Source organism: Clarias gariepinus, chromosome 12, assembly GCF_024256425.1.
Source record: "Clarias gariepinus isolate MV-2021 ecotype Netherlands chromosome 12, CGAR_prim_01v2, whole genome shotgun sequence".
NCBI lineage: Eukaryota > Metazoa > Chordata > Actinopteri > Siluriformes > Clariidae > Clarias > Clarias gariepinus.
In genome coordinates, this window is record NC_071111.1 from 17,728,164 (window position 1) to 17,741,489 (window position 13,326).

General features: G+C 39.5%; 1 protein-coding gene across 4 annotated transcripts in view; it reads right to left on the reverse strand.

The window, feature by feature from the left end:
• Positions 1-13,326, reverse strand: part of celsr1a (cadherin EGF LAG seven-pass G-type receptor 1a) — an 87,911-nt gene that overhangs the window by 53,108 nt on the left and 21,477 nt on the right. For all 4 annotated transcript variants that reach the window (XM_053508529.1, XM_053508528.1, XM_053508526.1 and 1 more), the window contains exons 2-3: positions 2,289-2,927; positions 320-542 (exon numbers count right to left, since the gene is read on the reverse strand). In XM_053508529.1, the coding sequence (XP_053364504.1) occupies positions 320-542; positions 2,289-2,927 (862 nt within the window). The remainder of the gene's footprint in view (positions 1-319; positions 543-2,288; positions 2,928-13,326) is intronic.

Sequence of the window (13,326 nt, forward strand, 5' to 3'; positions counted from 1 at the left end):
TATACTTACTGTAAACCCCTTATTTCTCTTTTAACAATCACAACAATCAAATTATTTGACTTAAATATACTTTGCAATATACAGCTTACTGCATGACTGTTTGAGCGACGACAACGCATATATGTCTCTACACGTTCTAGAAGCAGACAAAAGCCGCTGTTTGTTTTCTTCTGTTTGTGCAACCTCGCTCGTCCATTAATTATAATTTAGCAAGCTGCAAGGCAAGAAGCAGGCAAGTCAGTGTGCAAACAGTTTAAAAACATGGGCAGGACCGCATAGTTACCTTAAGGAGGGGCAAAACGCTTTTTGAAACACTTACATAAAGGAGACCGTAAAGTGGAACCTCTGCCGCAGGCCCCGGAAGGTGATAAAGGACTGTCCTGGGAAACTGCGCGTGGTCATTTCGCAGTAGGGTTTCTCGTACTCGCCTGATGGACACTGGCAGATGAAGCCACCCACCAGCAGGTTCTGGCACGTCCCTCCATTCTTACATACGCCTGGGACGCAGTGACCCGAGCGTGCGTTCACTTCACAGTGCTCGCCTGGGTGAGAGGAAAAGCAATCGGTTACAGAAAAATCAGTAACGTGGAACTACTACTGAAAAAAAAACACTTGTGCTGCCTCAGGAGTTTTATTTTAACCCGAAGGCAAACTTAGCAGACCGTATGTGGCTTTAAGCATGACCACTTACTAGTTTAACAGCTTACTATAAGTTGAAGTGAAATGCCACTATAAGTTGCAAATCATACAGTGTTATAATTTATTATATAAATATAATATTTATTATATAACGTTACTCAGTATAGGAGTTATTATATAACGATTATTTATCGTGCATATTTTTCTCATGCTGATGATATCACAATAAAGCTGCAGCTAAACTATTGTTCAGCAAATAAAAGCAAAACATAAATGAATACCTTGCAGGTTAGCCTTTGTGTCAAGTAAGACAGCTGCTAGCCTCATGAGCTAGTCAACAGGCTGTGAAGTCCTACTAATCTATTAACCCATTAAATCCTTGTTAACCTGTGGAATGTCTAGTGCTCATTTAATTGCATCCTAGATCAAGAAGGATGCAAATGATGATACCTTCTAAAGGCTCCTAAATGAGATTTGCACCAAAAAATAAAACATTTTCCTATTGGAATGCAACAATTGTTGTTATAACCTGTATGTAAACAAGAGTAAAAGGGATCAATGTTTCAGTTTGGAGCACTAACGATCTTAAGACTCCCAAGACTCAAAATCAAAGTCGACAGAGCTATCCTCACTGGCTCCGGTGCTTCCGAGATAGACTTTCAACCTCCCAGGGTTATGTGTCAACCATTATCCTGACAAGATCTGGACACAGCCAGGTATGTGCCAGTGAAGGGGACAGGATGGCCGTCGCTGCGCTGGTAATGACCCCAGCTTTCCTCACTATAATCCCTTTCTGTGTGGAAATTACATGGATCCATTTCAGTCTAATGTGAGAACGAGAGCAAGAGGTAGACATTTAGGGACTGGGCTGTCATCGTTGCTTTAATGACCACAGACTACCTGGAATTGAACCGTGACCTTCAAAGCACAGAATGCAATTACAATTGGCAGGAGGAGATGATTGTAGATGGTAATTGACTCTGAACAGGAAGTGAAGGGGAAGATTTCACCTCGGGATGAAAAAAAAAGAGGCCACACACTTACAAGAGACGTTCTTATTTTCTTACTGGCTTTGGTAGAGCGTGGAGTCTGGCAAATATGGAAAACAAACTTTGCAAGGAGATTCACTATAGTTTAATGACTGGAATGCATTTTTGACATTTGACATCACTGTCCTTTTTCCCTGTTTGTACTATAACAAACTCCACCTCAGGTAGTGGATTCGGCTAGTAATTCTTACTGACATGGGCTGCTGATTCGACATTTCAGGATTGTTTACATCACCATAGCAACCAAAGCAAAATAGTGAAATACGAGATACATCTCAGATAGACGCATTCTGCTTGATATATGTCTCAACTTGTTCTCAGCCGCTGATAAATCAGTTTTACTTTCCTTCTTAGTTTACGTCCCATCTTGTATACTCAATCAAACCTGTATGTTTCAGACATTGAAGAAGATACATGGGAGCAAGGCTATTCGTGCTCATGTCTGGAAACATGCACCAGCTCCGGTCTACCACCCTCGGCTGTTTAAAAATGGTGATAGCTTAAAAAACTAATAATAACTCAGCATGTTACCTGCCACCAATCGTCAACGATACCTAAGTTCAAAGTCGTCACATTTCAGACGTGACACCATAAACTCACCAGTGAAGTCCTCCAGGCACTCGCACGTATAGCCACCTTCTCGACTCCTGCAGCGGCCGTTGTTGCGACAAGGTCCTGAGTAGCACAGGTCGATCTCTGTCTCACAGTAGTCGCCTGTGAAACCGGCTGGGCAGCGACACCGCAGCCCATTGATTGGGTGGATGGGTCGAAACAGCATGGTGTCAGAGGCGATGAACGGTGGTGAGCTGTCAAACTTCAACACAGACACGCACTTCATGTAGTTCTCACAGGGTTCGCGCAGGCAGATGTTGTCATCGAAGGGCAGCACGCTTTGGCTAGAGATGTGGCGCAGCAGTGTGCGGTTCAAGTAGATCTGCTCCTGAAGCTCCTCAGAGGGGAAGTAGCGGCCGGGGGTGCCACCAGGAAGCAGGGCTGAGAAGGTTACGTTTAGGATGCTGCCACTGACATCGCTGTCATTCTGCACGTTAAAGATGAAGACACCGTCACGGCTGGTTGACAGGACAGCGGCCACGCCCTCTGTGAACAGGCTCAGCAGCGGGGACAGGAAGCGTTCCTGGGACATGTTCTCCAAGCGCACCGTGATGCTGTTGGTCAGCATGTCGTCTGTGATGATGGTCACACGGAGGGTGCACAGTGCTGTTACTTGGTGGAGACCATCTGTAAGAGAAATGATTTAGTTATTGAGAGCTGAAAGGAAGCTTAGTAACATGCTGTACACCATTCTGTTAATGTTTAGGCACTCCGAGTGCTGAATAAGATGGAGGAAAGTCCAAGTATATGGTCTGATTAGAAAACAGCTTGAGATCGGTTTGGCATCAAATAGTAGACCGAAATGAGTGGCAAAGTCAGAACTAATAAATAATGATCGTTCTACTACTAGATCTTTAGAAAAAATGTCTGTCATGAAAATCATCTTGAAGCATTATATGTCATGAAGGTTAAAACAATTCAAAATGCAAGCGATCACAGACAGGATCCAGAGGAGGTTTATCCCTGAGAGTTTATCATTGCTACCTCTATAGTCCATAAATTCTGCATTATTTATACCGTTTAATTTTAATTCTATTTTTTTAAGTAACTTATTTATATATCTAAAATTTAGGTTGATTTTTATTCATATACATCTTATTCTTATATAAATTTTATTGAAAAATTCTGTATATTTAATTTCTACTGTTTAGTAGAATTTATTTCATCATAGAAAAATCTTTCTTTTTAGTTCAGGGACAATCTTATAATAATTTCCCTGCATATCAGACTGTGTATGGTTGTGTATGTGACATAAATATTTTTGGTAACTGTGGCCCGAATACAGGGATATTTACACAGGATCACCTCTAAAGTATCACTTTCCCCTTATAATATCTGAATATAGAAATAAATACCGGAAGACATAATAGAGCACTTTGAGTATAAAACTGAAACGGATAAAATCAAGGAAACTAGAACATAAGAAGTAAACTTTTACAAAAGTGTAACCGTGCATCGAATAGTTCTACCCTCTCTTTATCTACATGTAAATGATTCCCATTTCTTCTTCTGTTAATGTTTACTCTAGATTTATGCTCTGCTTTCCTGGTTAACCTGTACATGTCGGAACTCATAGCATGTTTAATTTGGGGTTCCACCAACCAAAATGTTTCGACTCATAGTCACTCATGTGCTAGGAGATCTGTTTGTGATCCAGTAAGAAGTTAAAACCATAGCCGTAAGTGGCTGCAAATATTCCCTGCACTTAACCGAAGGTCTTAGATCACTGATCACTGAAAACAACTATGGGGACAGGTGGTGTATCTAATTAATACCCCTGACTAAACACGGGAGCTTATGAAGCCCGCAGCCAACAGCAGGATCAGGTTTCAGAGTTAAATCACACTTTCAGCAATAAAGCATGAGAAAGAGACAGTGAGACAGAGCTGTGAGGTCCAGTAAAAAGACTGCTGCTTGATCTGGTTTGGTATGGTATGTCTCCTGATTCAATACCAGTGTGGCATCTACCATGGTCAAATTCTGCCCACTTCTCCTGCTCCTTCACTGAGTGAAAGACAACAGCAGATGTGAGCGTTAAGACCTGAGATGATGGGTAAAGCAGGGCTGGGACAGGGTCCCTTCTGTCACACCCTAGGACTGATGCGCTCCCCACCTGCCTCAGTGTACAGTTATAGTCTTGTTATTTCACATGCTGCTACACATGAGCTTGCTGATATACCACACACAAATACACACCTACCTCACTGCTGTTTCCGCAAGCCGGATCCCGAACAAAACCACACTCTTGAGATTTTAAAATCCTAGGTTACAAAGGCCAAGTGAGTCTTTAAACGTATGAACATTAAGCTGACAGCACTTAGCTTATTCAACAAGCATGTTTCTGCAGTCAAAACATTACGCAAGTTTTTTTTCCTTGTTTGTTCTATTGTACCTGTTTTTAGTTAAACTGAACAAGAGTCTAAAACTGGTTTAATGATTCATCTTTCTGATCGACTTTTCGTGTGGACTCTAACAAAAGTCTATTTTTTGTTATACATAGTACAAACGCAATAGCAAACTTTTTGTTAAACAAGATCAACAACTAAATTAATCATAATTTTATCATTTATTACATTTTTAGCCAACATTTGCTATTTTTAATTGTAAATTTGTTTATATGCAATGTCACTGAATTCTCAAATATAAATGTGCTTATTCCGAAACATTAGTCATGCCTGATACACTTACGGTGGGAACTCCCAAGTTTATAAATATCCCAATCTGATGTTATTTTCTTTCTTTTTTTTTCAGTTTTTGTTACAATTCTAAACAACTTTTGCAAATAATTTGCTCTTACCACGCAGGATGCTGTGCTGCCCATCAATGTGTGAGTGCATGTATAGGACAAACTGTATAGGATTAATTGTAAAATTTTGCTACCTTGAATGCAAACGTATTTTAATGAACATTTATTTTTTGAACTGTCTAATTTAACCAACTTCTTAAGAACAGGATCATTTTTATCTTAAGAACTTTAACAGTCAGTGAGAAACAGATTTTTTTTTGAGTAGCTGATATAACACAGTTGTTTAAACTACATTATTGGAAATTTCTTGCAGTTTAAATAATAATAAAATGCGCTGCTATAAGAAACTTGTTACAATTTTTTAATTTTCTATAAAAGTTTCATTCTTCACTTATTACCTGGATTTACTGACTTATCACAACTGATATTAGTTAAATCCACACATCATGTGTCAAAAGCCCAAATGCCCAAAAAGGTATTCCCTGGGCATATGTCTCTGTTTGTCCAGAGTCTATATTTACCCTTTCACCTGCTGGATTTAGCTCAGCAGTGGCAATTCTGCAGGGGTGAACAGTAGGGCAATGCTGAGGATGTCACATCAAGACCCCTGTGGAGCCATGAATCACTAACATGATACTCGGCGGTACAGCAGATGACTTCAACAGCGCAGGAAAGCAACAAACGCCACGAAAAACCTTTCGCTACGGCGCTGAGTTTTATTCCACTTCCTATCACAACCACAAAATTATAAAGCCATTATCATAAAACTTAATATACAATATGATACTATAATAAAACTGATATGATAACAAAGCCATATAATTATAAGATGAATCACAGTATTATAGACAAATTAACTTACGGTAAACAAATGCTGGTACAATAAACTATTAAGCAATAATCTTTTATAATGATATATCTCTTTACAACACACACAGGTGTATGAGCCAGTCAGCTTGTATCTGTGTGTCAGATTGTGATGTTTAGCATGTGTCTGCACAGGGCTGATAACGCCCTGCAGGCTGTTGAGTCAGCGATACGCTTCACATCGGCTGTATTTGCTTTACTCTATCACAGTACCAGACTAATAGGCATTAAAGACCACAATGTTGTCCCAGCTATCAGAGGGAATGACACAGGCTTCTTCTACACATGCACACCATCCTAAAAACAAGCCAAGTTAATGCATTTTTTAAGAAAGTGATTAGGTCATTTAAGATGTGCCTTTTCCATTCTACAACCACAAACAGCAAAGATTAACGTTTATTTCTCCTGCTTAGCACTGTCGCCTTGCACCTTCATGGTCCAGGATTGATTCCCACCTTAGAGTCTGTGTGCATGGAGTTTGTATGTTCTATCTGTGCTTGGTGGGTTCCCTCCGCGTATACCGGGTTTCTCCGAAGGCATGCAGATAAAGCTAATTAACGTTCTCAAATTGCCCCTAGTGTGTGAATGCGCTGTTTAATTCCAATCCTGTGAGTTTTTATCACATTGTGCGTGTAAAAACCCTCTTACTTTCACTATTAGACATAGCTGTGATTCATACTGTTAATTTTACTTTACTTTTCAACAAGTGTTGTCATGATCTCTAATTTCTTTTTTTCAATCACATTTCTTTCACTAAGCATTGGATGCTTCTTAATCCAATTCTAGTCATTTTCAATTCCCTTTTTTTCAATCCCCTTTTATTTTCTTTAAGCAGGCCTTTCCAAAACACCAACTCTTTTTGGCCATGCAGTGAAGAAAAAAAAAACTTGCAAAGGAAAAGAAGTGCTGATTAAAGTTTTAAAGCATGCAAATTTAAACCATTTAACAAAAAAACATCAAAGTTAAAAAAAAATGTTCACTAACTTGAATGTTCACCCTTCCCATTAAATTGGGTTAGAGATCATAAGAACCTATCCAAACTTGCAAAAAACCCTGCAGGTGTTTTCTACAGTTTGTGACAAATGCGCTCTTGTCGTGTCATCACACAACACCACCTAAGCACAGGGAATTAAAACAAGCTATTATGTGAGTCCATGCTAAATTACTGTTATAGATGGGAAGAGCGTAGAGGAGACAATGAGAGGGAGGGTCAGGTGCAAAGACAAACTGGCCAATCCCTGGCTGTGCTTTACATCACATTCAAACATTTAAATCATAACACTGGGTTAGAGCCCCTCCTCTCAGCCAATAGCATTACAGACATGTATGTACTCACCCCGCCCTCGCTCTACCAACCGACCTTTACTTCAGGTGGGTCAAATACAAAAGGGAACTCTCTCTGTCTCTCTTTCTCTCTCGCTCTCTCTCTCTCCCGCTCTCTCATGCACACACTGACACAAAAACCAAACTGTTTACAAACTCATAGACACTAATAACAAATCCAAAAAGATTAACACTTACATAGAAGTTGCATTCCTTTACCGTCATTACAGAAGGAGATATACACAGATATCATATAGCCAACTATATAAACAATACTCTCAATGCTTTGTATATTTAAGGTCAGCCTCGACTTCTTACTAAGTCAGAGCGAAGTAATGTACTGTTTGCCATGTTTTGACAAAACAAGGTTTCTCTCAACTGTTTTACTAACTAAACCAGATGATACTATCGAGAACATCAGAGATGGAACAACTATCGAAAAGAGAACTCCCTGTTAAGATGCATCCCACACATTGTCTTGTGAGATCTTTGGCCTCTGAAACAAAAACACACAAGTCCTTTAATTATTAACCTCAACAGCATCAGGAATGCAGGGACACCTGCAGAATACATACTGTATAAACCAACCTTGCAAAAAAGTATGACCCGGTATGCAAAGATAAGTGAAAAGATACGTGGAATGAAAATTAGGTTTTGACTGTATATTTATGACAACATGTGGCGCTCAACAAAACAAGCTGGAGATGTTGCACATGCTCAGATTTCAAGCCATCTTTACACCGTGAGGTAACATCAGATGAGCTGCAGTGTGCCAGATGGGCCCATGCTCTTAATAAATGGGCAAAATGAGATTACACCTCACTGACATCATCAACACCTCCCCTAGCTCCAAAAGCAGCACAGATGGGAGACAGGGGTGGTTTTCCCCGCTCATATCCATGGTGCTTTCTTATACACTTCCAATTCTTGCTTATTCTCTCTCTGTCCATCATCTTCACAATCCACAATTCAGGGTGAGCAACAAAGGTAGAGAAAGTTCTGATCCTTAATCAGACAGGTATTACTGACCACATAATCAAACCTGTGTCCACCTAACACAAAGACAAGGGAATGAGACAGAAAGAAAGGGAAAAAATGTGTGTAACATGTTAGGAAACTTGTGCACCCTATTGGTACAACACGAATCGCAATGTTTTCTTGTTACACAAGAAGCCTCTTCCTCGTCTAATCCAATAATCAGGGCATGGCATAGCTGGATTATCAGGCACGCCAGCATTTAAAGAACAGCAAAAAAGCTAGACAGATGTCCAAAAACATCTGCACAAAGTGTTCTTTACATCAGCGTTACTCTGTACAATACGTCTATCATTTTAGTTGTGTCTTAGTATAAAGTATGAGGTGCTATACAAATAAACTGAATTGAACTGATTTATTCTATCTCAAACTAAATACAACATCTAAAATAGGGGTAGTGCAAATAATTCATTCTGAAATTCAATGACCAAATTAGTTGTTAGCGCATTTATCTGTTGATGAGTTAGTGATGTCATCTTACGTATTTTTCCATCCTCACTTGAAATGCTGTGACATACTAGAGTGAAAAATCACATGATGGCAACAAAAATCATTACCATGTGAAGCATCTTACTCTTAACTTAAAAACAACATTTGTAAAGTTACACTTTACTTTTAACATCAGTTTTCTTTATATTTTCGTCATAAATGCTATAATTGCCATTTGCTATCTTTAAACTTTTTACATTTTATTCCTGTTTCTTTCCTTAATCTTGGATTTAGATTTTGTCAAAAACAAATAGATACTGGATTTTTTTTAAATGTATCTTTCGTATCAGCACGATAACTTATTAAAAGAGTGTTATTCTGCTTTAATGGCTTTATTGTTAGTAATCACATGCCTGGAACAACCTGGAGATAAATTTAAAATCTAATAGCTGAAAGTCAATTATTTGTTTTAATAATTGATAGATTATTCAACAATATCAAAATAGTCATTATTAGGGTCTTAATTTGAAAGAATTTATTATGTGCAAATCCAGAAGAGAACTACATGTTACAGTTATAAACTAGACATTTGAAGGCAAGGTTAACAGTGAGAGAAAGGTAAAGGTGTGATTTTCATTTTTAAGATGATACTATGTATGCATGTTTCATTTTACACTTATTTAATATTTGCACTACAGACACTGATTTCAATCTAGTAACATTATGTATCTCCAAAATATTTTTTTAAAGTTGCTGATCCTCCTTAAATAATCCCCAGATCACCTTCAGCCAGGAGCATGAGTGGACCATTACTCTCAAGTCTAGCTCTCTTTTTAGCAGGCTGAGAGAATAAAAGAGTCACTGTTAAAAAAAAAAAAAAGCAGGCTAAGCCTAATGGGTCTAGTTAAAAGCACTAAGAGTTTGAATACTTCTAGGCAGACTGTAGTTACTCCACCTCTCTCTCTCTCTCTCTCTCTGCTATTGTATGCTATCTATTAGACAACTGTGCTTACTGAGCTGCTCCACGAGACAGCAGATGCTCACCCAAGATAGAGCCGCTGATCTTGCTTTATTGTGTCAATGAGCTAATGTTGTGGGAAATTAGGATTATGTTCATTGTGCATTAAATTGGCTACAACTGATTCCTTATCACGTTGGTAGGCCATCACACAGAGAGGTCCACAACTTCCAGGCTTATCTAGACAAGTCAATGTGTAACCAGTCGAGATGAGACAACATTAATGGAATCTCATGGCAGAAATTCACTTAGCACAGGGTAACATGAAGACTGCCCGAGAGCGATAATCGAGTTTCAGCTCTCCACTTCCTGCATCGCCGTGTCAAAGGTCAATTCATCCAGGTGTCGCTAACATACCCCAGAAAAAATCTTTCAAAAAGCTGAAAAAGTCCAAACTCGATGCAAGATGAGAGCACGGGACACTCATTCCGGCGTCCCTCCTTTACGAAAGAGCAGTAACCAAGGCAACGGGGCTGACAAATGACCCACATAATCTCTTGTTGGCTGGACTTTGGTCTGATTCCAACAGCCACCATGATGCAGAAAGGATTGTGGAGAGGAGGAAAGACGGGCCAATAAGCACGACCTCCCAACTACTTTTAGCGCTGAAATGCAGTTCCCAGGCTCCCACAAAGACACTGACTCACCGACTCATTAACACTTGAAACATTGTCTAAATACTCTCGAGTACCAGGCAGCGTTGACTTGCTTTTGTCTCCAAAGTGCTCTGTCATACGACATGCTTTGCAATTTATATTTACTCAGAGTTACCTTTATATTCATTTGAAAGGGCAAAAAATCTAAAGTGACACAGGACAAAAGCATGCACGATAATTCTAAGAGATATCATGAGCATGGACTAAACAAGGCATGTATGTGTACTCAAGCAAATCCAAACAATACAGAAAATATGTAAACTGCCATGGTTGGAATGAAAAGCTGCCTCCGCAGGGTAAAAAAAAATCTGCTTCCATGAGACAGTGCTAAAAACTGGCACTCTGTGAATCAGAGATAAACAAAGTGACTAACACTGATAAACACCACTGCTGCTTACACTCACCTGAAAGCCTACGAGTATCGTTAAAATACAGTCAGACGAGCTTTTCAAAACTGAAGAACACTTTTAAAAAAAGAATAAACCTGGTAAAATGCAGTTAAGCGTAACTCTATTGTGTATATATTAACCACACAATCATTCATCAGCACCACTTGCACAGTACAGGTCCTGACCTCGATCCAAGCCATTTCCACATGTTTAGGCCATTAAAGGAGTTCCTGGGAGGCCAGCGTTTCAGACATGAGTCAGGCAGTCCGATTAAGCTCGAGCATACTGAGAAAACTTTCTATTCAAGCATTATAATAGGGGAGGAGAAAAAGTGCATTAGTGTAGCAGGGGAGTAATATAAAGAAAATTTCATACAAACTTATTAAGTTTCTGTGCTTAAATATCAAATATTTAGAAGTTCTACTATAAAAATGACATCAGTGCATCACAAACAGTCTATCTTACTGGTCACTTTATTAGGAACACCTGTGCACCCACTCATTCGTGCGAAATGCAATCAGCTTAACAAGTGGCTGCAAATAACAAAGCTGTACACAATTGAATAGCTGTAAGTCAAGAACAGGGCCATGGTGCTACATACTTTAAAACAACACGGAACTACACAAGACAACACATAATTAACTTAAAAGTATAAACGCAAGATCATATAAAGTGCACAAATGAGCGTAAAATAGTACTAAAAACAACAGGAGTAGTAAGCGACAGTGCAGCGACAACCAACACATTTCTGGTGTTAAAAAAGATATTGCAATATAATACTATGGTAAGAAAATTAAGATCGTGATCTCATTGACCGTTACAGTAGTATACTGTAGACTTTGGTCTGGGATAGATTTGAGAAGTTCAGGAATTACTAAGCTGGAGTGATTTCTAAGCCAAAAGTCTAGACTTTACACAGAATGGTGCAAAAAAAAATCCAGTATGGGTAGAATTTGTTGAAGGAAGCAGCTTGTTGAGAAAAGAGGATTATTTAATATGTCATATGCCAGAAAAGCGTGTCAGAACACACAACATGTCTGACCTTGAGGCAGATTGAGTACAACAGTTTAAGACTACATATACAGTTCCTAATCCATGGAAAACTTAACAACTATGCATAAGCTCTTATTGTAATAATAAAAAAAAAAACAATGACTCAATTCTAGAAAAAGATACTCAGATACTCAGAGGACTGCAGACAGATCCCGAGAAGACCTCCCACATAGCCAACATCTGTTTCGAGCCCATGTCAGTCTGCAGTGACTGCAGCACTATCTCTGACACTTTACTGTAATTTATTCCCTGTATGTCTCTCTTTCTCTCGTAACAGAACTGGGCTGTGGGCCTCATTACTGTCCTTAACCAAGCCTCGGGATGATTCTGCGACTAAAAAAGAAGAAAAACCCACCACCTGTTAGTGAGAATGAGTGCGACTGAAAGCAGCTGCCAGGAGTTGGAGTGTGTCAGCGTGTCTGTCTGCAGTCCTCTCTTCACTCACTGACAGGCCGCTGGCTCTCTTTCCCACAATATGAACATGTGCCTTTGTTCTAGCTTGCAGTTGAGGGAGTGGAAACTAGTGAGAAGCAGGTGTCAGGAGTGGCGTGTATGAGTGTTTACGTGCGTGTGCGTGCTATGAGATGAACAAGATGTGAAAATAAGTCACAGAATAATGCGCACTTGTTGAGTTGAGTGCCACTCACTGCCTTTTAAGCTCTCGTTTGATTATTTCTCGTCACTGTTAAGAGCGAGCGCAGATGAGCCGTGTGCTGCAGGTCAGCTACGGACGAGTGATTTAACACAAAACTGACACGACCCACTTGGGCCTTTTAACACACCACCTCACACTGACAATGGGGCACAGAGCAACTCAATGCAAAAAAAAAAAAAAAAAAAAAAACAGTTTGGTTGCTCTCACTTTTTTAACGTGCCTTGTAATTAATACTCTGCTTATTATAAGGAACTTTTCATTAACACTTGAAATGGCCGACGGTGGTACATGCCTGCTACGGCAAAACGGTTCTTTCTGTCACTTTGTGTCACGCCCTAAGTTTAGGCAAAAATTTATGTGCCTTAAATGTGAAGTTGTTCCCACACAGGTTGGACTAAAACGTGTGCCAACACAACTATGCCGAATTCACACTTGAGATGATTAAAAGGATTCCTCAGCGCTGATACCTCGCATTTCCGTAATTATTCATCTAAAAAAAGAATTTGTCTCAGTTATTCTTCAAGGGATTTCAGGACCTGTCAGGCAAGATGAAATGATTTACATCCTGTCACGAATGTCCCACCTCCAGAAAGATAAGAATAAAGAGAGGAAAGGTATTAAAAGTGAATGGAATTCCTCTGATGCGACACTCCCCTCCAGAGCCACGGTGATAAGAGGGTTTACTGCTAGATGCACTTCATGATTTAGTGGCCTGCTAGGGGAAAATACTTTCAGCCAGATCTCAGAACAGTTTTGGGATTTCACTTCTAAGACACACACACAGTGGGACAAGGCGAAGGTAGTGCTCTTTTGCTTTCACAATCTCTCTGACTTTCTTCGGGGCAGCATATGGTG